Source organism: Labeo rohita, chromosome 17, assembly GCF_022985175.1.
Source record: "Labeo rohita strain BAU-BD-2019 chromosome 17, IGBB_LRoh.1.0, whole genome shotgun sequence".
Classification (NCBI taxonomy): domain Eukaryota; kingdom Metazoa; phylum Chordata; class Actinopteri; order Cypriniformes; family Cyprinidae; genus Labeo; species Labeo rohita.
In genome coordinates, this window is record NC_066885.1 from 16,233,212 (window position 1) to 16,255,070 (window position 21,859).

The 21,859-nt window shown below is 33.4% G+C and overlaps 1 protein-coding gene across 2 annotated transcripts in view; it reads left to right on the forward strand.

The window, feature by feature from the left end:
* The window catches only part of crybg1a (crystallin beta-gamma domain containing 1a), a 49,387-nt gene that overhangs the window by 4,959 nt on the left and 22,569 nt on the right, over nucleotides 1-21,859 (forward strand). Inside the window, exon 2 of one of the 2 annotated variants that reach the window (XM_051133004.1) lies at nucleotides 17,974-18,121. In XM_051133004.1, coding sequence (XP_050988961.1) covers nucleotides 17,974-18,121 — 148 coding nt within the window. Of the gene's footprint in view, nucleotides 1-17,973; nucleotides 18,122-21,177; nucleotides 21,517-21,859 lie in introns of those variants that run through there. The other variant, XM_051133005.1, reaches the window with a different exon arrangement.

Genomic DNA, 21,859 nt, shown 5'->3' on the forward strand with positions numbered 1-21,859 from the left:
TGTAGATTATTGCTGCTGCAGCTGCAAGCAAGTACAGGAACTTGCTACTGCCAAAGCATATGTCGATACGCTGCTGTGAGTACTACATACATACTGTGGCATACTGCTGCTGCACAAATAGTATATAAAATAACCCATAGCAGATCTATACAGGTGGAGCTGGGGAAGGTGGAGGGTTTCAGAGGAACTCTGAAAGCGTGTTGCGAAAGGCTGAAGTGAATGCCAACCAGCCATTTAAAGGTAAAGGTGCAAACTCATTGGCTGCGTACACAACATGAACCAATCAGCTTGTGCCAAGTCGTATAAGGCTGTAAATATCATCAGTTATGTTAACACCCGTCAGCCTGCGCCATCTAGAGTTTCATGAAAGAACTAGGCATATATTTTCAACACATTTTCTTAAAATGTCTGTTCCGGGTGTGTGTTTGCGGTGTGTTTGTGTGTTTGTTCAGTACTTACACTTGGATGGGAAAAACCCAGAGCACAAATTCCGAGTCACATCCTTTTCTTTCCTTAAGTTGAACTGTTTATAGCATATCTTTGAAACAGAATTTAGCCATACAAATCTTTGTCGTAAGGGTGATTTAGCCAATTTATGAGCTATTTAAAGGACAAGTTCATGCCTGAATTAAAATTTCTGGATAATTTACTCACCCCATTTCATTTCAGTTTATAAAAAAAAAAAAAAAATTAGATACTTTTTAACCACAAATGCTCGTCTTGCACTAGGCTCTGCATCAACGCATTACGTAATCACATTGGAAAGGTCACGTGCGGTTAGTTCTTCATCTTTGTACTTTGGTTCAAAAAGCTAGAGTAGGGCGAAGAACATCTCATTTTCTTTTCCAACTTCAAAATTGTCTGACATCATTGTTTTAACTTTTCTTGTATAGGGCATTTGACTTTTTTGCATGTTCGCTTTGTAAATGTTACTTCCACCTAAGTCACATGTGACCTTTCCAACGTAATTATGTAATGTGTGAAATCGTGGACACAGAGCTAGTGCCAGATGTGCATTTGTGGCTAAAAATTATATACATTTTTATTTTTCACTAGACAAGTCACTTATTTGTCAGCTGGGATCGTGTAGAGCTCTTTGAAGCTGCATTGAAACTGCAATTTGGACCTTCAACCCGCTGATCCCCATGGAAGTCCACTATATGGAGAAAACTAGTGAACTAATCCCTTAAATAGGCATGTTCAGATGTCTTTGCAAGTCTGTTTTTGACATGTTCTATTGTGAAACTTTAGGCCCTCACAAGTATAGCCAAACCTGTAGAGTGTGTTTGGTTTAAACAAAAATCCTGCATGGATTGGATCTCAGCAGAGAGTAATTGTTACCACTGCCAGATTTGTTCTAAAACTGGCATATATTAGAAAGCTCTGGAGAAGCAATGACTCACTGTGGTCGGCAAACATCTGGATGTGCCACACTGTGAGCAGTTTTGTAAAGCAGAAATAGAAGTGATTTGTTCGACTTAGAACAGTCATAGATAAGTTTGGAGTTTTAAGCATGAGCATTAGTCTTTCTTTTATTTCTCTATATTTCCCCATTGTTTTACAGTTTGTCTTTATGATACAATCTTTTTGCCTGAAGCACCTATGTGACACATTTCAGGGTTTATTTCTAGATTTGGCATGACAAATGACTCAGTTTTCTGTTTTAAATTTGCTGCTGCCAAGGCAACACAAAAAATAAACAGCACGCTATAGTCCTGACTTTTATTTGTTTGAATTTTTGACAGAATAAAGAATCTAAATATACAATAACATTTTTCTGGTAATGCTTTACAATAAAGCTTATTAACATTAGCTATCATTAAACTTTTATTCAAAATATATTCACATTTGTTCAAAATACATTAGCCCTAAATGCTGTAAAAGTAATGTGCATTGGTACTTGTGACCTATTGCATTAACTAATGTTAACATACAGGGCTGTACACTCTTAAGTACAAAAAAGGTACAAAGGTACAAAATCTGAAACAGTACCCTTTCAAAAGGTGCTAAAATGTACCATTTAGGTACTAATATGCACCCTTTAGAGATAAATAAAGTACAAAAGTGCAACTTTTTAAAAGGTAATGTCCCAGTGACAGCTTTTGTACCTTTTTTCTGAGATTATAAAATGTGACCTACTTTGTTGTTTTGTTTACATGGCACAGACAGTGAAATGGTTAATGTTGCAATCATCACAGACCAGCAGTTCTTCAATTGTGGTGTCTGTAGATTTGTAATAAGTTGGGGAAAAGTGCTGGAGGGTTTCTCTCTTGACTTTCACCCCTCTTTTTGTCTGAAAAGCTCTTTGTCTTGCGCTGCTCTGCATGTTCCTATAAGCATAGAGACTCATGCTGCAGGAATGTGCCAAAAGTGATTGGGAAATGACCCAGTGAGCAACATAAAAACAGAAGCTGATCACTCCGTCACATTGAAGTTCATATAATAGAATGCTTTTCTTATATTTGTACATGTCTGTCTGATTTGATAAAGCTTCCTAATAAACCAGGGAAACCAGTTCTGAAGTTGTTTTTAATCTTTGAATGCAGATTTTTATTATATTCCCTGTACGTTTCGAGGGGAATTACTAAAACCCTGCTTTGTCAGCACCTTTTATACTAATAATAAAGGCAGGCTTAAAAACTGGAAGTTATTATCTCTAACCTCAGAGGACGACAGTTAACACCGTTCATGCTGTTGGCGATCTTTTTAAAGACGTGAGAAAACAGCTTTCATTCAGTTATAATGACGTACCTTTTTATTGTCTGGGATATCACAGACATTAAAAAGTTCTTAGCCATATGTCTTTTATAATTTGTAATTTATGCTTTTGCTATTGCCAGGTGATTTTTTTTTTTTTTTTTGCAGTTAGCTGTCTACTGATAAAATTGTGGTAGCTTGCTACTGATATTCTAATCTTGTAATTTCTTCCCTTATCATGCATATATTTGTCTTATCTTAATGTGAATATATAGTTTCTGAAATGCACACTTGCACAGGTTGACACACAACTAGGCTGTTATCTGTTAAGGGGAGTTGCGTGATCACTGAGAGATGTTTTAACCAGCCCAGACACATCTCAGAGAAATCTGACTGAATAAAGGCTCTAGTTGTTAGGCTCAAATTGTGTTCCAACTCTGGGGGGGTCCAGCCTGAGGGGTTGGAACACTAACAATGTAAATAAAAAAAATAAAGTTTTTTCAGCATGTAGGCTTATCAAGAAAAAGATGTCATCAAAGTAGTGACAATTCTCTGGCAACTTCATTTGAATCTAATCATGTTCTGACAATGATTAAAAATACTATATGTTAGAAATGCAGTTATTCAGTACAAAGTAATTATAGTAATTTAAGTACATCTACAATAATGAGTCAACAGATTAGTTAAAGGATTTGTGACCTTATTCTAATAATATGAAAATGAAAATCCACTGTCAGTCCCTTTCTGTAAACACGTCACAAACTATAATTTTCACTTGCTAATGAATCACCAGTGAAAATGTTTTTGTCTCTTCTAGCCTTAAAATTAGTCATAGAACTACACTTTTAAAAATAAGAACAGTTCCAAAAGGGAATTTTCGCAGTGATGTCATAGAAGAATCATTTTGGCTTCCCCAAAAGAATCTTTTAGTCAACAGTTCTTAACAGAACCTTAGTGTGAATAACATTTTAATAATCTGAAGATCTTTTTGTGGAATGGAAGGATTCAGTGAATGTAAAGGTTCTTCATGGAACCAGTGATACCAATTAAAGAACTATTATTTCCAAGAGCGTATCAAGGGTGGAAGGACATTTAAGTAAAAAAAAAAAAAGGTTTTCACAATCTGAACGTTTTATCTGAATATTTTACAGTGGCATGCAAAAGTTTGGGAACCCCTTGTAGAATCTGTGAAAATGTGAATAATTTCCTCCAGAAGGAAACACTATGCATTAAGACCCGGGGGGGGTGAAAACTTTTTGAATTTTAAGATCAAGGTAAATTGTACTTAATTTGTCTTGCGGGAAACATACAAGATACAAGATCTTCTGTTGCTTCTGATGAGCAGTACTAAATGAAAAAAATATATATATTTCAACAAAAAAAATTTGGACATCTTCATTCTGTTCAAGATGTTTGTGTCTTTCTTTCTTTAGTCATAAAGAAATTATGTTTTTTCAGGATTTTTCTCCATGTAATGGACTGGTATGGTGCCCCAATTTTGAACTTTCACAATGCAGTTCAAATGCGGCTTTAAACGATCCCAAATGTGGTTGTAAACGATCCCAGCCGAGAAAGAAGGGTCTTATCTAGCAAAACAATCGGTTATTTTCATAAAAATAATACAATTTATATACTTTTTATGACAGTTAGAGTGTCAAAAAACTCTGACTGTATTTTCTCCCTCAACTTCAAAACCATCCTATATTGCTGTTTTATCTTTTTTGTTAAAGGTGTTTGATCTTCTTTGCATGTTCACTTTGCAAAGACTGGGTCGGAAGTTCTGCAGTGATGTAGGATGATTTTGAAAGGATTTTTGAGGTTGAGGGAGAAAATACGATGGGAGTTTTTCAACATACCCTAGCTTTCTTGAATCAGAACACACAGAGATCAGGGAGAGCAGGCCAAGATGAGCATTTGAGATTAAAAAGTATTTAAATTGTATTTTTTTAATGAAAATAACTGATCATTTTGCTAGATAAGACCCTTCTTCCTCGGCTGGGATCATTTACAACTGCATTTGGGATCGTTTGAAGCTGCATTTAAACTGCATTTTGGAAGTTCAAAATCGGGGCACCATATCAGTCCATTATATGGACAAAAATCCTGAAATGTTTTCTTCAAAAAACATAATTTCTTTACAACTGAAGAAAGAAAGACATAAACATCTTGGATGACAAGGGGGTGAATATATTATATGTGAATCTTTGTTTTGGAAGTAGACTTCTCCTTTAAGAACCAACAGTTCCCAAACTTTTGCAGGGGTTTATTTTAATACATTTTTTAATAAAGCTTTTTTTTTGTCTTGTGGACTATATGTTAACATCTTTTATGTAAAAAATCTTACTCAGGACAATACTAAATAAAAAATAACATGCATTTTGTTTGATCTCTCTTATGTTGTTAAAATTATTCACATTTTTACAGATTCTGCAAGGGGTTCCCAAACTTTCGCATGCCACTGTATGTATTTTAGAGACTTTCCAAACCGCCTGAGAAAAAAATACTCACATTTACTGTAAGAGATATCTGTCACATGATTCTCAGATTCAATGTACTGCATTCTACACAGTTTCGCATTAAATCAGGTTTTATTAGGGATATCAATCCTGCTTCCTGAGGGTAGACTCAATGACTTACATCACCTAATGAATTCAAAACCAAAAACTGAAACATTCTAAAAGACACATAATCTCAGGGAGATGAAGGCAGACAGACATGTGTTGACAGGAAAGACACAGAAAGGAATTAGATTGCAAGGCTTAGAAAGTCAAACTCTACGTGCATCTGAAATGGTTCAGGCTGCTGAATGTGTTTTTTGTACTATATGAATGTGAGAGGATTAGTAAAATAACAGAATGACTTTGTATGATTTAAAATAGAAGAGGTGAACTGTGCTCGTTAAATCACTACTAAAAAAACAGGGAATATAAATACCAGTGCAATGGTGTGTTGTGATTATTATTACTATGACTTCATTATCAAGAAGTTCACCTTTAAACTTATTAACCTTATCTCACTTCTCTACTTAATAAGATACCTAAACCTATTGGTGTTTTAGAATTATTTTGTACTGATTTAGAATATATATATATATATATATACAGACAAACAGGCAGTAAAAAATGCTTAATTTGTAAAAGACAATTTTTGAAGAAGAAATGTGCATATATTTATGTAGTGTGAAATCTGACCTTTAAGAAAATATAAAGGGTCACTTACTTCGTCAGTTTTTTTTAAAATAATTTTTACTGAACTGTGTCATAAATTTGTCTTAAGACATAGCAAAAATGAAGAAAAAAACCCTCTTAATAATATTTAAATAACATGAAAGAGATCTTTATTCTTAGACACTTATTTTCATATAGTTTAATTTATTTAATATGAAATTATAATTAACATAATTTCTTCCCCATGACTTATAAAAGGACAGAAATAGTAGGTATTAAAGTATTTCTATTTAATTTGAACATGTCAAAGGAGAAAGTTTAATTTTGATATAAACAATATCAACATGTTTTTTTAAACAAAACAAAATTTTTCATCAAAAAATTCAGTCTCTTAGTCAATCAGTATGTTGCTGAAACTCTTCTTCTATTTACTTTCTGCATCGTTAGGATCTCCTTTCTTCTGGTGGATCCCTGTTAATTTCGTCTATATTTCCGTGTCCTCTCTCTTCTTCTAATTTCTCTCCCTCAATTCTTTCTTTTTCAAAAAATCACATTTTATACTTATTTTCATGACGCTTTATAACAGGAAAAGCTTTCTGCAAAAACATCAGAAAATAGTTTAATTAATGTAATTATTGCTTTCAAGAACACTGAAAATGATTAAAAAAAAATTAAAAAAGGAGATAAATCTTATTTAATTATTAAAAAAGCCTCCAGTGTGACATCTTTGTCCTGTGATGTGACAGTACAGGCGTCACGCTGGAGGAATTTTTTGTTACACCATGGGACATTTTAGCTTTTTGTGTCAATTAATGACCTTGCTATTCTAATCTAACCTGTCATTAGCAGTTAGCAAGACACATTTGCATAATTTTCCATGATTAACTTACAGTTTTTAATTAAAAAATATAATTTAGGGGTGTCACACCAAAGGACAACTAAACATAAAACTGTGGTTCCAAAAAAGTTAAAATTAGTCCTTTAACTAATTAAAGTTTTCTCTGGAATTGGCCAGTTTAAAACCAGGATATGTTGTCATACCATAGGACATGGTTTTCAGAGACAAAATGTATCAAGTTCCTACGCTTTTGTGGTTAAAAACATGATCGCCATTTACTAAAATAGACACTTCTATAATTATGCCAGTGGTATTTATTAACATTCTAATGGTTTTCTTGTAAATTTATAAAAGTTGTAATTTATTAAACCATGCTTAAGACAGTTACACCATAGGACAACTTTGACATTTGGCTCAAAAATGAAAAAAAAATCAAATAACACTGCAGCTTTTATAACAACAGGTCCATGTAGAACAAAGAAATGTTTAACGATTTACTGTATTTTAAATATCGACAATATTTATTATATTCATTTTTATCTTGTGGGACAGTGAAAATGCCATGTCACGTCAATAACCCATATATATATATATATATATGTATGTATGTATGTATGTATGTATGTATGTATATGGAGAGTTTAATGGCACCTATTATGCAAAATCCACTTTTAATTGGTGTTTGGACCTAAGTTTTGGCAACACAACCACCCTACAATAATAAAAAAATACATCAACTCCTTATTTTTTAATCCCCATTAAACCAAATCAGTCTCAGTAGGCCTGTGGTTTTGATACTCAGCAGTGTGACGTCACATTGTTCACGGCTGCTGCTCATGGCTGCTGACTGCGTTACCATACCATACCATACCATACCATAGTTTCCGCCCTCAGCAAGTTGTCTTCAGTTGTGTACTGTCCACCATTTTCTCCACACTCAAGCAGTTGTAACATCAACAATGTCTCGTAAGCAATCCCAGCATTCTGTGTTTGTATGTAAGAGTGAACTTAAGAGCCTTCAGAGCCACTGACAACGCAGCGGATTACCTCAAAATCTACCTAAATACATTTATGTCTACGCCAATCATTTCACTCTAGACTGCTTTGTGAACGAAGGGCAATACAAGGCAGGCTTGGTGCTTTGCTAACATTTTAACCATATTTGTGTGTATGTAATTTTGTTAAAGGAGAACTCCACTTCCAGAACAACAATTTACAAATAATTTACTCACCCCTTGTCATCCAAGATGTTCATGTCTTTCTTTCTTCAGTCGTAAAGAAATTATGTTTTTTGAGGAAAATATTTGCGTTTTTCTCCGTATAATGGACTGCTATGGTGCCCCAATTTTGAACTTCCAAAATGCAGTTTAAATGCAGCTTCGAACGATCCCAAATGTGGTTGTAAACATCCTAGCCGAGGAAGAAGGGTCTTATCTAGCGAAACAATTGGTTATTTTCATTTTTAAAAATACGATTTATATACTTTTTAATGCCAAACGCTCGTCTTGTCTTACTCTGCTTGGACTGTTTTTGTTCTGGTTCATGACAGTTAGAGTATGTCGAAAAACTCCCATATCATGTTCTCCCTCAACTTCAAAATCATCATATATCGCTATTTTACCTTTTTTGTTAAAGGCGTTTGATCTTCTTTGCATGTTCTCTTTGCAAAGACTGGGTTGGTACTTCTGCAGCGATGCAGGTGATATTGAAATGATTTTTGAAGTTGAGGGAGAAAATACGATTGTTTGACATACCCTAACTGTCTTGAGTCAGAATACACAGAGTTCATGGAGAGAAAGGCAAGACGAGTGTTTGAGATTAAAAAGTATTTAAATTGTATTTTTTTTATGAAAATAACCGATCATTTTGCTAGATAAGACCCTTCTTCCTCAGCTGAGATCTTTTACAGCCGCATTTAGGATTGTTTGAAGCCGCATTTAAACTGCATTTTGGAAGTTCAAAATCGGGGCACCATATCAGTCCATTATATGGAAAAAAATGCTGAAATATTTTCCTCAAAATCATAATTTCTTTACAACTGAAGAAAGAAAGACATGAACATCTTGGATGACAAGGGGGTGAGTACATTATATGTGAATCTTTGTTTTGGAAGTGGACTTCTTCAATGCGCATAGCGAATGTTATCAAAGTATTTGTGTGTATGTGTGTTGCTCATCCGTCTTTGCAAATGGGCTGTGAAAACTCTACAAGTACATAAAAGCAGAGATGTATATGCTACGCCCTCTTCTGAAGACACTGCTGGAATTTGCATGTTATAATAAATGATCTGTGGGGTGTTTTGAACTGCAACTTGCAGACACATTCTGGGGACACTCAAGACCAATATTACAACTTATAAAAGGCAGCATAATAGGAGAAGTGCTTGGAAAGTATTTCGCCAAATATATAGTCATTGATGTTATGTAATGACATTCTCTTCTTTCCTTTCTTTTCTTCCCTCTTTTTCTCTCCCTTTCTTTCTCTCCATTAGAAGCTCTTTGTCATGGTTTTCATTTGTTTGTAATGACAGTTGAATCAATTTACAGTCTATTACATAAAGCCTATCATGGCTTTAGTGAGTTTACATTTACCAAGCATCTTTGCTCCATTACCACACAAAAATATTTCTGTCTTTGGAACAATATTCATTTAAAAAGAAAAATTGGTATGATGCTTTCAAAATAAGGTGTGAAACCAACCAGACCACATTGTTTTAATACCGCGACCATATTTAGTTTGACCTTTAAGTGTGTGTGGGCGTGTGTGTGTAAAATGAAATGATCCCGAAAGGTTATGGGAGCTCCAGATCATTCTGTTCAATGGCAGCCCAAGATTAAAAAAGGGGTGAGACCTTTTGGCCTCTTTAGAAACACAAAACAACCATAGTGGCAGCTCAACATCTCGCATTGTGAATCTAGTGATTCATAGTCTTTAATGTGGTTTACAAAATAATTCCTATGTACACTCCTTCTGTTTTTCAAGAATCACAACCACAGTCTAAATTGTGTTTAAAGTTTTGCAGCACCTGCCAATATTGAGTGAAATTAGGAAAACTTCAAAAGATACACTACCAGTCAAAAGTTTTTGAACAGTAAGAATTTTAATGTTTTTAGTGCAGTCTCTTCTGCTCACCAAGCCTGCATTTATTTAATTCAAAGTACAGCAAAAACAGTACAATTTTGAAATATTTTACATTTAAATATTTTAATATTTAAAATAACTGTTTTTTATAAATGTAATTTGTTCTTGTGATTTCAAAGCTGAATTTTTAGCATCATTACTCCAGTCACATGATCCTTCAGAAATCATTCTAATATTCTGATTTGCTCAAAAACAGCTAAGTAGAATTTTTTCAGGTTTCTTTGATGAATAGAAAGTTAAGAAGGACAGCATTTATCTGAAACAGAAATCTTTTGTAACATTATAAATGTCTTTCTCATCACTTGTGATTAAAGCATCCTTGCTAAATAAAAGTATTAATTTCTATCATTTTTTTTTTTTTAAATACTAATTACAAGCTGAATGGTATAGTGTATAATGTTACAAAAGCTTTTTTATTTCAGATAAATGCTGATCTTTGGACATTTTAATAATCAGAGAATACTGAAAAAAATTACTCAACTGTTTTAAATATTGATAATAATAATAAAAAATGTTTTTTGAACAGCAAATCAGCATATTAGAATGATCAGCATATTAGACACTGAAGACTGGAGTAATGATGCTAAAAAATCAGCTTTGAAATCACAGGAATAAATTAGATTTTAAAATATATTTAAATAGGAAGCAATTATTTTAAATAGTAAAAATATTTCACAATATTACTGCTTTTGCTGTACTTTGGATCAAATAAATGCAGGCTTGGGGAGCAGAAGAGACTTACATTACATTACTTACATTAAAAATCTTACTGTTTAAAAACTTTCGACTGGTAGTGTGTGTGTTATCATTTTTTATTTTATTATTATCCCGTCACCTGTTGTCTTTCATGCATGATTTTGCACATCCTGTATCCTGAATTTCAGAAATGCACTGTAAGCATTTGACACTCCGTATGCGAAGTGTGTTCTGTTTTATGTAATGAAGAGGTGTGGCTCTGCTAATATTGTGTGCACCAGCTCATCATGTGTAATTTGTCTCAGTCTTATGTATTCAGTTGTGAAAGCCTCGTTTCCACAGAGTGGTACGGTACAGTACAGTAGAGTACGGTACAATTTGGGACAGTACACCCTGATCTGGCTTGCGTTTCCACTGCCAGCAGTACCCTTACTTGATAGACGTAGTGTATGCAAAAAAGTAGCGATCAATGTCATTCTGGTGCGAAGAAGAAAGTGCAACATTGTGTGTGAATGTGTGTGAAAATCTAAAATTCTAAAATACACTGTTACATATTTTTTGTGTTTACGCACTCTGATGTAAACAAGCCTGAGCATGGGCAGCATGGTGGAATGAGTGAAGGAGACGCTTTATTCCCTGCCGTGTTGCCAGTGTTGATTGGTTGTCACGATTCTCTTCCAGAGTCCTAAAAAAGTGGTTTGGTTCGCTATTTTAGTACCATTCACAATTTCTGACAATTTGCGCACTGTACTGATCTGTACCGTTTGGTGGAAATGAGGCTTTAGACACCTGTACCATGATGCCAAAAGATGCATCAGATGAGGCTCTGGTCACATTTATTGTTCCTAATTACATTTAACTATAATCTCATTTATAGTCATGTTTTTCTTTTAAAGGAGCAATTCAACTAAATATGAAAATCAATTATTCACCTTCATGTCATTACAAACCTGTTTATATTTCTTTCTTCTGTCTAACACAAATTAAGTAAAGAATAACAAATAATAATAAACAATAGTGTTTTGTCCAAATAATGAATGTGAATAGGGATCTGTCATCCAAAATGACAAAAAAAGCAACATAAAAGCTGTCAAAAAAAAAAAAAAAAATAGTCCACATGACTCAAATTTGTGTCTTTTGGTCTTCTCCTTACACAGAAACATTGAATGGCTTGGAATACGTTGCATAAGTCATCCAGACAGCATTTATGATACCTCTTATAGTGTTTTAGTCATTTTATTGTTTGACAGCTTGGCTCAACGTTTACTTATATTAAATGAAAAATAGTAAAAAAATTCATGTTAGACAGAAGAAAGCTATAAAACCTGGAACAACTTAAGAGTGAGTAAAGAGCCATTTTTTGGTGAAGTTTCCCTTTAAATGTTGTGTTCTGCATTTGTGCTAGTCTTTAATAAGTATGAAGTATTGCAGAATAATACATAAGAGTCAAAAAAGAGCTGGCATGTGTTTATGTAATAATTTCAGACAGAAGACAAACAGAACAAAAGGCACACTCTCTCTGATGAATGCAAACATGAACATAAAATGTGGACCTTGTACACAAAGGCATTGGGTTTCATTGTGAGCGCACGACACACAAAACTCTTTTATACACATGACCTGGACACACACACGTGCTCTTATCTCGGCAAGAAACTGGTGCAGCACTGACTATTTTCCATGTCTTTGTGGGGGGGTCATAATGCGCGTGGATTTGGGTCAGAATGTCAGTGTTATGTAAGAGTTAGGTGTGGCCCAGTGCTCCTGACGGGGCAGCGGTCTTGGTAAAAGCAGCTTCTGCGGCGGATCTTAGTCATAGCACACAGCTTTCGCAAATATTTGCTGGCTTGTTTGAAAGTAACCTCTCAAATGTGTTCTCTTAAGTAATAAAAACATAAAGTTAATGGATTTAGAGTCCAATTTTGATCGTTTCAGTGTCATGTTAGTAAATTCTTTTCCTACGAAATCTCTGAATAACACTGGGTAATAAGCACTGCTCTCACGTCATTTGGAAGTAATTTATTATTTTTGTTGTCTTCTGTATATTAGTGATAATCTTCCAAAACCCCAAAACTGAGCCAAAAAAGTTCATTTTTAGGATTTATTTTGGTATTATTTGGTATTTGGTATATTTGGTTTATTTTTTTATTTTTATTTTATTTTATTTTTTTAAAGTTATTTATCCTTTCCGCATCTGTATATTAGTAATAGTCCTTAAAACCCCAAAACTGAGCCAAATAAGTTTATGTTTAGGATTTATTTTTGGTTTATTTTGGTATTATTTGGTATATTTGGTTTATTTAAAAGTAATTTGTTCTTTTTTGTCATCCGTATATTAGTGATGTTCTTCAAACCCCCAAAACTGAGCCAAATAAGTTTATTTTTAGGGTTTTTTGTTGTTGTTGTTTATTTTGGTATTATTTGGTATTTGATATATTTGCTTTATTTGGAATAATGTATTCTTTTTTGTCATCTGTATGTTACTGATAGTCTCCAAAACCCCAAAATTGAGACAAATGAGTTTATTTTTAGGTTTTTTTTTGTTTTGTTTTGTTTTGTATATTTTGGTATATGTTTTGGTTATTTTGGTATTATTTGGTATTTGGTATATTTGGTTTATTTGAAAGTAATTTGTTCTTGTTTTGTCATCTGTACGTTAGTGATAATGTTTCAAAACCCCAAAACTGAGCCAAAGAAGTTTATTTTTAAGGTTCATTTTTGTTTATCTAAACAAAATGATTAAAGATTATTATTTTTAATCATTTTAGTTTCATTTTATATAAAAACAATGACAGATCTCCATCCTCATTAGAATAAAGATTTCCAGACCAGTAAATGAGATTGAACTGTGTTATATTTGAGTGTGAGATTAAAAAAGAGTGCAGTTTGGCTGTCGAGTGTGGTGTTTTTGTGATCAGTTGTTCACAGAGACTATTGTGTATGGTATGTGTTATTGATAGGTGTGCACAGAATCAGCAGCAAAATTCCACAGAAAGCGCAACAGATTTCCAGAGATTTGGATGTCTTTCATTCACAAAGCTCTGCCACTCCTGCATTTATTAAAAGTGTATCTAAGTGACGAGTGATCTCATCTATTATTTGCGACAGGGACGAATGCTGACTAGACACATGTGACGTGCTATGATGTGATTGGGTGGATGCTAGTTTTCTTGAGTAAGCAGTCAGGATAAACATGTTGTTGTTCAGGTCAAGTGTTTTTATGATACATAATCAAAATGTTATACTGTAAGTGACAGGTCAACACAAATCATATTATTAGTCACATACATGGGAACGCAGCACATGCGTGTGAGTCAGATGAAGGCAAATTACTGTAGCAATTCCTGTTAAGTTCTAAACTCAATTGAGTCACAGTATCAATATTTCAAAATCGGATGCTTCTTGTTTTACATCCAGAATCAGTTAATGGGTCGTCCTTCAACAGATTTCTTGTTGACTGAAAAGACAGAAAATTGACACTACTGCATGTCAAGTAAACACAGATGTATTCAGAATTCACTGCTCATGGATATCTATAAATGACACATAATCTGGAATTGGATATGAGCTTGTTCAGATTAAATATGAAAAGCCGCGAGCGTCTCAGGTTGTTTGTGTTAGCATCCATAGCCCTGAAATCATGGCTTCCCTTGCTAACACGCATGCCAGCTCACGTATTTCTACTTTTGCCCAGAGGGCTCAAACAGTCAGAGAGGAAACTGAAGTTTTAACCCTTTTTTGAGCCTTAGCTAAACAGATGGGTGCCAGTCTAAAACTAAGAGTTTGTCAAATGCAAGCAGGACGAAGCAAGGCTGTTGGGTTATATTAAGACTAATGATATTAACCAGAATATAATTAGTCATTTGACGCATGCGACACCTTAACAGTTTAATTCACGTGAAGTCTTATAATGTGATGCGTCAATTGTGAACACTGGATTGTGGTCAGAACCACCCAGCAGATTAGACACGCTGCAGGCAGATGATCTATGAGGCCTTTGTTTTAGAACCTGTCAAAAACATTTTTGTCATTTCCCCAGAATGTTCAGGCTGTAAAGTGTTTTTATGAGGTCTGTAAACTCATTTAGATTAAATTTGGAATTTAATTATTGTATTCATTCAAAAGCAGTACGTTCTCTATAAAATTATGCATATAAATCATTTCTGCATCTCCCTTGTATTTCTAACAATCAAATAAAAACAGTTAACAGGATCTTTCTTTGCACAATGAGTCACAGAAATTCTGTGGCAAAATGACTGTATGATGATTCCCAAAGGGTTGTTTTTCTGTGCTGGTGAGGTGTGCCATATCCCATACAAGATTCGTTATGCTGGTGAATACAAACACTAAGGGCACAAGAAATTTATATCAGATTTGTGCAACTAAGCAAAACTAATCTCAGACTGCTCCCTGGTGGTTACATGTTGCAAACGGTTCAATTGCGCAATAGTTAACTTGCACAATACTTAGAGAAGACTGAGTGGAAAAATCTTTTGTGAGGACTGTCTTTTTATGGAACTTTATTCCAGGACACGTAGATGACAGTTAATCAGTGAATGTAATGCAGTGTATAAAGATCCCAGTAACAAGTCAACTATTGTTAGCTGTTGACATGAATTATTCATATTGCTTTTAAATGCTAAATAATGCTAAAATACTTGCCTGTTATTGTATTGTCATGACACTAATTAGAATGAACAGGATGAACAGAAAGTTATTGCAAAACTTAAAGAGATAGTTCACCCCAAAATATAAAAAATCTGTCATTAATTACTCACCCTCATGCCGTTCCAAGCCTGTAAGACCTTTGTTCATCTTTGTAACACAAATTAAGATATTTTTGATTAAATCTGGCTTTCTGGCCCTGCATTGACAGTGATGGTACTATAATGTTCAAGGACCAGGAAGGTAGTAAACAGTCCATGTGACATCAGTGGTTCAACTGTAGTGTTATGAAACTGAGTTCTAAAGATTAACGAAGGTCTTGCGGGTTTGGAACAACATGAGGGTGAGTAATTAATGGCAATTTTCATTTTTGGGTGAACAAACTAATATTTATTGTGAACCTGAAAGCATGACTCCACATTCTTCTAAGAATGCAAATTAAAATGTATGTTGTTTTTTATTTAGTTCTGACCTGAATAAGATATTTCACATAAAATATGTTTACATATAGTCCAATAGTTGAATTTATAAAAAATGACATTCAAAGTTTGTATACACTTGATTCTTAATACTGTTGTTACTTGAATGATCCACAGCTGTATTTTTGTTTACTGATAGGTGTTCATGAGCCCCTTGTTTGTCCTGAACAGTTAAACTGCCTGATGTTCTTCAGAAAAATCCTTCAGGTGTGACAAATTCTGCTTTTTCAGCGTTTTTGTGTATTTGAACCCTTTCCAACATTTACTGTTTGGTTTTGAGATCCATCTTTTCACACTGAGGACAACTGAGGGACTCGTATGCAACTATTACAGAAGGTTTAAATGCTCACTGATGCTCCAGAAAGAAAAACGATGCCGGGAGTGAAAACTTTTGAAAAGAAAAGTTTTTTTGTTTACATTTTTCCTAATTACCATATATTTTTTTCAATTAGTATTGCCCTTCAGAAGCTACAGAAGATACTTACTTGTTTCAAAGAAGACAAAATAAGTTAAATATTACCCTGATCTTCAAATTCAAAAGTTTTCACCCCCTGGCTCAAATTCACAAAAATGCTGAAAAACCACAGAATTTGTGGGACCTGAAGGATTTTTCTGAAGAACGGCGAGCACTTTAACTATTCAGGATAAACAAGGGACTCATGAACATATATCATTAAACAAAAAACAAAAACAAAAGACAACAACAACAAAACACAGCTGTGGATCATTAAGGTAACAATACAGTATTAAGAATCAAGTGTATGTAAACTTTTAAACAGGGTTATTTTTATCAGTTCTATTATATTCTATATGTGAAATATCTTATTCAGGTCAGTACTAAATAAAAATAACATGCATTTTGTATGATCCCTCTTATTTTGATAAAATAATTAACATTTTGCAGATTCTGCAAGGTGTATGTAAACTTTTGACTTCAACTGTATATTTCTGTATAACCTGTGCCACATTTAATTACTCTTAAAAGTAAAAAGCAATATATTATTATATTAGCAAATTATATCATCTTACAATTTTGCCTTGTGATTTCTTGTGATTTCTTGTGATTTCCGCTGATTTCTAAGTTAAATCTTGCAATTCTTATTTTCCTGAAATTTGAGTTTACATCTCGCAATTCTGTTTTGGTTTCTGCCACAGAATATAAATAATAAAGGGTAAATGTGACTTTTTAATCTCATAATTCTCATAATCCCTTGAATTAATTAATTATATATATATATATATATATATAGTTAGTCATTTTACATTAAAACAATGTCAGATACTTATCCTCATTGGAAGAAAGATTAATAGAGCAGTAATAGAAATTGAACTGTGTTATATTAGAGTGTGAGACTGAAACAGAGTGCTTTAACAGTTCATTTTGGTTGTCGAGTGTGGTGTTTGCATTATTCGTTGTTCACACAGACTATTGTGAATGGTATGTGTTATTGATAGGTGTGCACAGAAAATCTACAGTATAATTTCAAAGAAAGCACAACAGATTTCCAGAGATTCACAAAGCTCTGCCACTCCTGCATTTATTGAATATTTTATCTAAGTGACAAATGATCTCATCGATTATTTGTGACAGGGACAAACGCTGACTATGCACATGTGATGTGCTACGATGTGACTGGGTGGATGCTAGTTTTAATAATATTTAATATCTTAATATTTATTCTGAACCTGAAAACATGATTCCACATTCTTCCAAGAAATATACGCAATGCATTCACTTAATTCATTTTGATATTTATATTATGTGCTATATTTATATTTCTGTATAACCTGTGCCACATTTAATTACTCTTAAAAGTAAAAAGAAAATTGTACTGTTATATGATTAAATTATATTATCTCACAATTTTGCCTTTTTTCCTCTGATTTCTGAGTTAAATCTTGCAATTCTGAGTTATATTTCTTGAATTCTGAGTTTACTTCTCACAGTTCTGTTTTAGTTTTTGCCACAGATTTTTTTGCAACAGAATTGTGAGATTGCAATTACCTTTTTGCTTTTTAATTCTGTGGTGGAAACAAGCTTCCATAAAAATGTGACCTTTTTTTTCTATCGGTTACATAGAGAGTATTTAGTGGTGAAGCTTCTTTTGAAAGGAAAAAGAAAAGGATCCTTTGAAAAGGATCTGTCAAGATACAGAAAAACTAAGTACAATCTTATATAGTCCCCTTATGGTCTATTGCACTGATAGTTTGCTTTTCCATTACAAACTAGGGCATCTGGGAATCAGTCTTTTTTCCAGACTACAGTAACAGTTGATTCTCTGTTCTGCAGGAATTTTGATCAGATGAGCATCCAAACAGAGGACTTTGTGATGACCGACACCTGCCCCACCCCTGTCCGCTCTCGGTCTAGTTCCACGTTAAGCCTGGATCTCACATCACTTCAGGATCCATCATTTCCCAAACGCAAACACAGGAAGGTGAGTGGAAATGTTCCGATCCGGGTAGCTTTATCTGTCTCTATCGGTTTGACTGGGAAACTGATCTTCTGAAGTGGACATGATATGGACATCACACGGGTGATATGTCTTTTAATCCTTACATAAAATACAGATATTAAAATTCTCTTTACTTTGACATTTCCTGTTGAACAAAAATGAACACACTGATCTTAATTACATGACTAAAGTTTACTGTAAGGAAGAGGAAGGATGACTGGATTTCTTATGCAGAGACTAGTTTGCATTAGCCTAGGGCAGCTGCTGTTCTACTTTCATCAGAGGATCAGATTACAGCAGTCACAGCTCTCTGTACAACAAGGAAAACACTAACAGGCGCTGAATCTGTTTTATGTGGTCCTTTTTTGAATTCTGCACAGATGGTTTTTGTAGAAAAGACTTATTGGGTGAATCCTGTGTTCATAAGGACACAATAAATAGTTTCTTGCACTGTTTAACTTAATACTGGGTAAATAGCAACTGGTGTATAGAAACACCTTGACTGTTTAGGCATACTTTTGAATAATCATTTTGTTTATAACAAAAAGGGTTGATGTTAGTGAAATAAGTAGTTATATAAAGTTATTTATATTTGGTTTTCCGATTAACTGATCTGTTTCTGTTCCATTCATGATGTAAATGTCTCATGAAAAGCTTCAGTGTTGTGAATTGTTTAACAAGCCTGCAGAGGGCAGCACAGGCTGAAAAACGGAGTGATCAACAGCTTGAAAAAATGCAAAACAAAAGTCTAGTACTGCCTTTACCACAATAAACAGAACATTAATACTGTAAATTTGTATTATGTATGGACATCAGATGTGAAACTGTTTATAAAAATGATTTGAACATTATGTATAATTAAATATTATATATGTATTAATATATACATTATGTATAATTAAATATTATATATGTATTAATATATACATTTTAATAAGTATACACTACCAGTCACAAGTTTTTGAACAGAAAGAAGTCTTTAAAGAATTTATTCCTGTGATTTCAAAGCTGAATTTTTAGCATCATTACTTATTGAACAGCTGAATAGAATTTTTCCAGGTTTCTTTGATAAAAAAGAAAGTTCAGAAGAACAGCATTTATCTGAAACAGGTCTTTATCATCACTTTTGATCAATTTAAAGCAAATAAAAGTATTAATTTCTATAATTTCTCTATAAACACTACCAGTGACCTAACCCTAACCCTAACCCTAACCCATTCATGATGTAAATGTCTCATGAAAAGCTTCAGTGTTGTGAATTGTTTAACAAGCCTGCAGAGGGCAGCACAGGCTGAAAAACGGAGTGATCAACAGCTTGAAAAAATGCAAAACAAAAGTCTAGTACTGCCTTTACCACAATAAACAGAACATTAATACTGTAAATTTGTATTATGTATGGACATCAGATGTGAAACTGTTTATAAAAATGATTTGAACATTATGTATAATTAAATATTATATATGTATTAATATATACATTATGTATAATTAAATATTATATATGTATTAATATATACATTTTAATAAGTATACACTACCAGTCACAAGTTTTTGAACAGAAAGAAGTCTTTAAAGAATTTATTCCTGTGATTTCAAAGCTGAATTTTTAGCATCATTACTTATTGAACAGCTGAATAGAATTTTTCCAGGTTTCTTTGATAAAAAAGAAAGTTCAGAAGAACAGCATTTATCTGAAACAGGTCTTTATCATCACTTTTGATCAATTTAAAGCAAATAAAAGTATTAATTTCTATAATTTCTCTATAAACACTACCAGTGACCAGAGATCACAGGAATAAATTACATTTTAAAATCTATTCAAATAGAAAGCAGTTATTTTAAATAGTAAAAATAATTCAAATATTCAAATATTCAAAATTCAAATGACTGTTTTTGCTGTACTCTGAAGACTTCTTTAAAAAAACATTAAAAATCTTACTGTTCAAAAACTTTTGACTGGTAGTGTATACTTATTAAAATTTATATATTAATACATATCATATATAATGTTGAACTATACATAATGTTTAAAATCATTTTTATAAACACTTTCACAGATAATTATTTAAAAAACATTAAAAATCGTATTGTTTAAAAACTTCAGTAGTGTATAACCATCCCAAAATCCTCTTTATAAATTAGCAATATCACTAGGATCTAAAATGTACCCTTTCCCATATACAAATACATACATTTAACTTATACGCCCTACATTTAAAGTTTCTGTGGTAATTTAGTCCATTTTTAGTCACATTGCTCATTAACCAAAGCAATAGATCTGAAAAGCTGGGTGTCTCTTTATCAAAGATTTCCATAACGACAGTGGAAAATATAATTCGTCTGTTCAGTTTGACCTTCTGAGCTGAAAGAAAACTAAAGTCAAAGTCACACAATAGTGAAGTCAAACAATGGCAGTCTTAAGGAGGGCTGGCCTGTCTGTTGTCCATAACAAAGAGAACTTAAAGGTTTTATTCCTCTATAGATAGCCATGTGATGCCAAACAAAGAACACACCTTCACTTTTTAAAAGTTATTAGCAAAAACCTATGCTTACGGGTTATGTGAATGATATTTAGAATATGCTTTTCAGCAATATATACTTTATTGAATTAATTATTCATGCACTATTATTCTTCAGTGTCATACTCAAGGTACAACGTGTATAGAGAAAGACTGTAATGATCAAATTAATTTTATTAACTGTCAGTTTTACATGATACTGATTATATATGCATAAATATGCAATACAAAAACTAACAATTTAAATCAGTACAGTAATTAATAGTTATCTTAGGTATGTTTATTAACATTAAAACTTAAGATTTTTCCTTCTATTTATTTTCCAATTAATAATCTAATTAGAAATTACATTTAATACAGTTTCTTACTAAAACTAATAGTATTATTTGTCCTTATTTAATGTCCAGTGGTCTGTGGAAAAAGTCACGCTGGATAGAGAGGAAGGGTGTGGCGTTTGGTTGGATGTGGTCGATTTTCATACATTGACAGTGAATGAATAATGTTGTTTAACTTTGAGTTGCACAACAGCTCTAAAGTGAGCTCGCTCTAATGTGGCATAACCTGCAATCCAACTGGACCGGTGCCACCAAAGTAAACAGAACATGATTTCGACATCAAAAAGTTTTGACATTTTTCCGGCTCATGCAGTTTGCGGCTGAACAGCGATTGAATGAGCAAGACGGTCTGATTATCGATTGTAATCGAGGATCAAGCTGGATTCATACCCTGTCGGCTATGCTTCTTCTGTTTTTATTTGCGAAGAACTTTGGACTGCTTACAATGATTTCAGCGTCTTGAGTTCGATATATATGTAAAAAGAAAAACAAACTCGAACTGTATTTCCAGCTGGATAAAATGGTAAGGAGAAAGCTGTTTTCTAAAACTCACAATATATTAAGGGAAAATATCTTTTGTTTGTTTTCGCGGTATAATGGCGCTTTGCAGAGAGTTTTGACTGTGTCCCAAAACATAGTGAGCTGCCTACCTAGACAAGCACGTTAGGATCTCATGCGCCCTATAATTTATCACAGAAGTGCTGTTTGGAACTTGGAACGCGTGCTGAGCCGAACCGGAACACGCTTATGATGCCTAAAGTGCTGTCTAGGTAGGTAGCACTCGGTTTTGAGACAACGCCTTTGTCCTAGTTTGGGATAGTTACAGTGATTCCGTGAATCACTTGTTTTGAACAGTTCATTCAAAA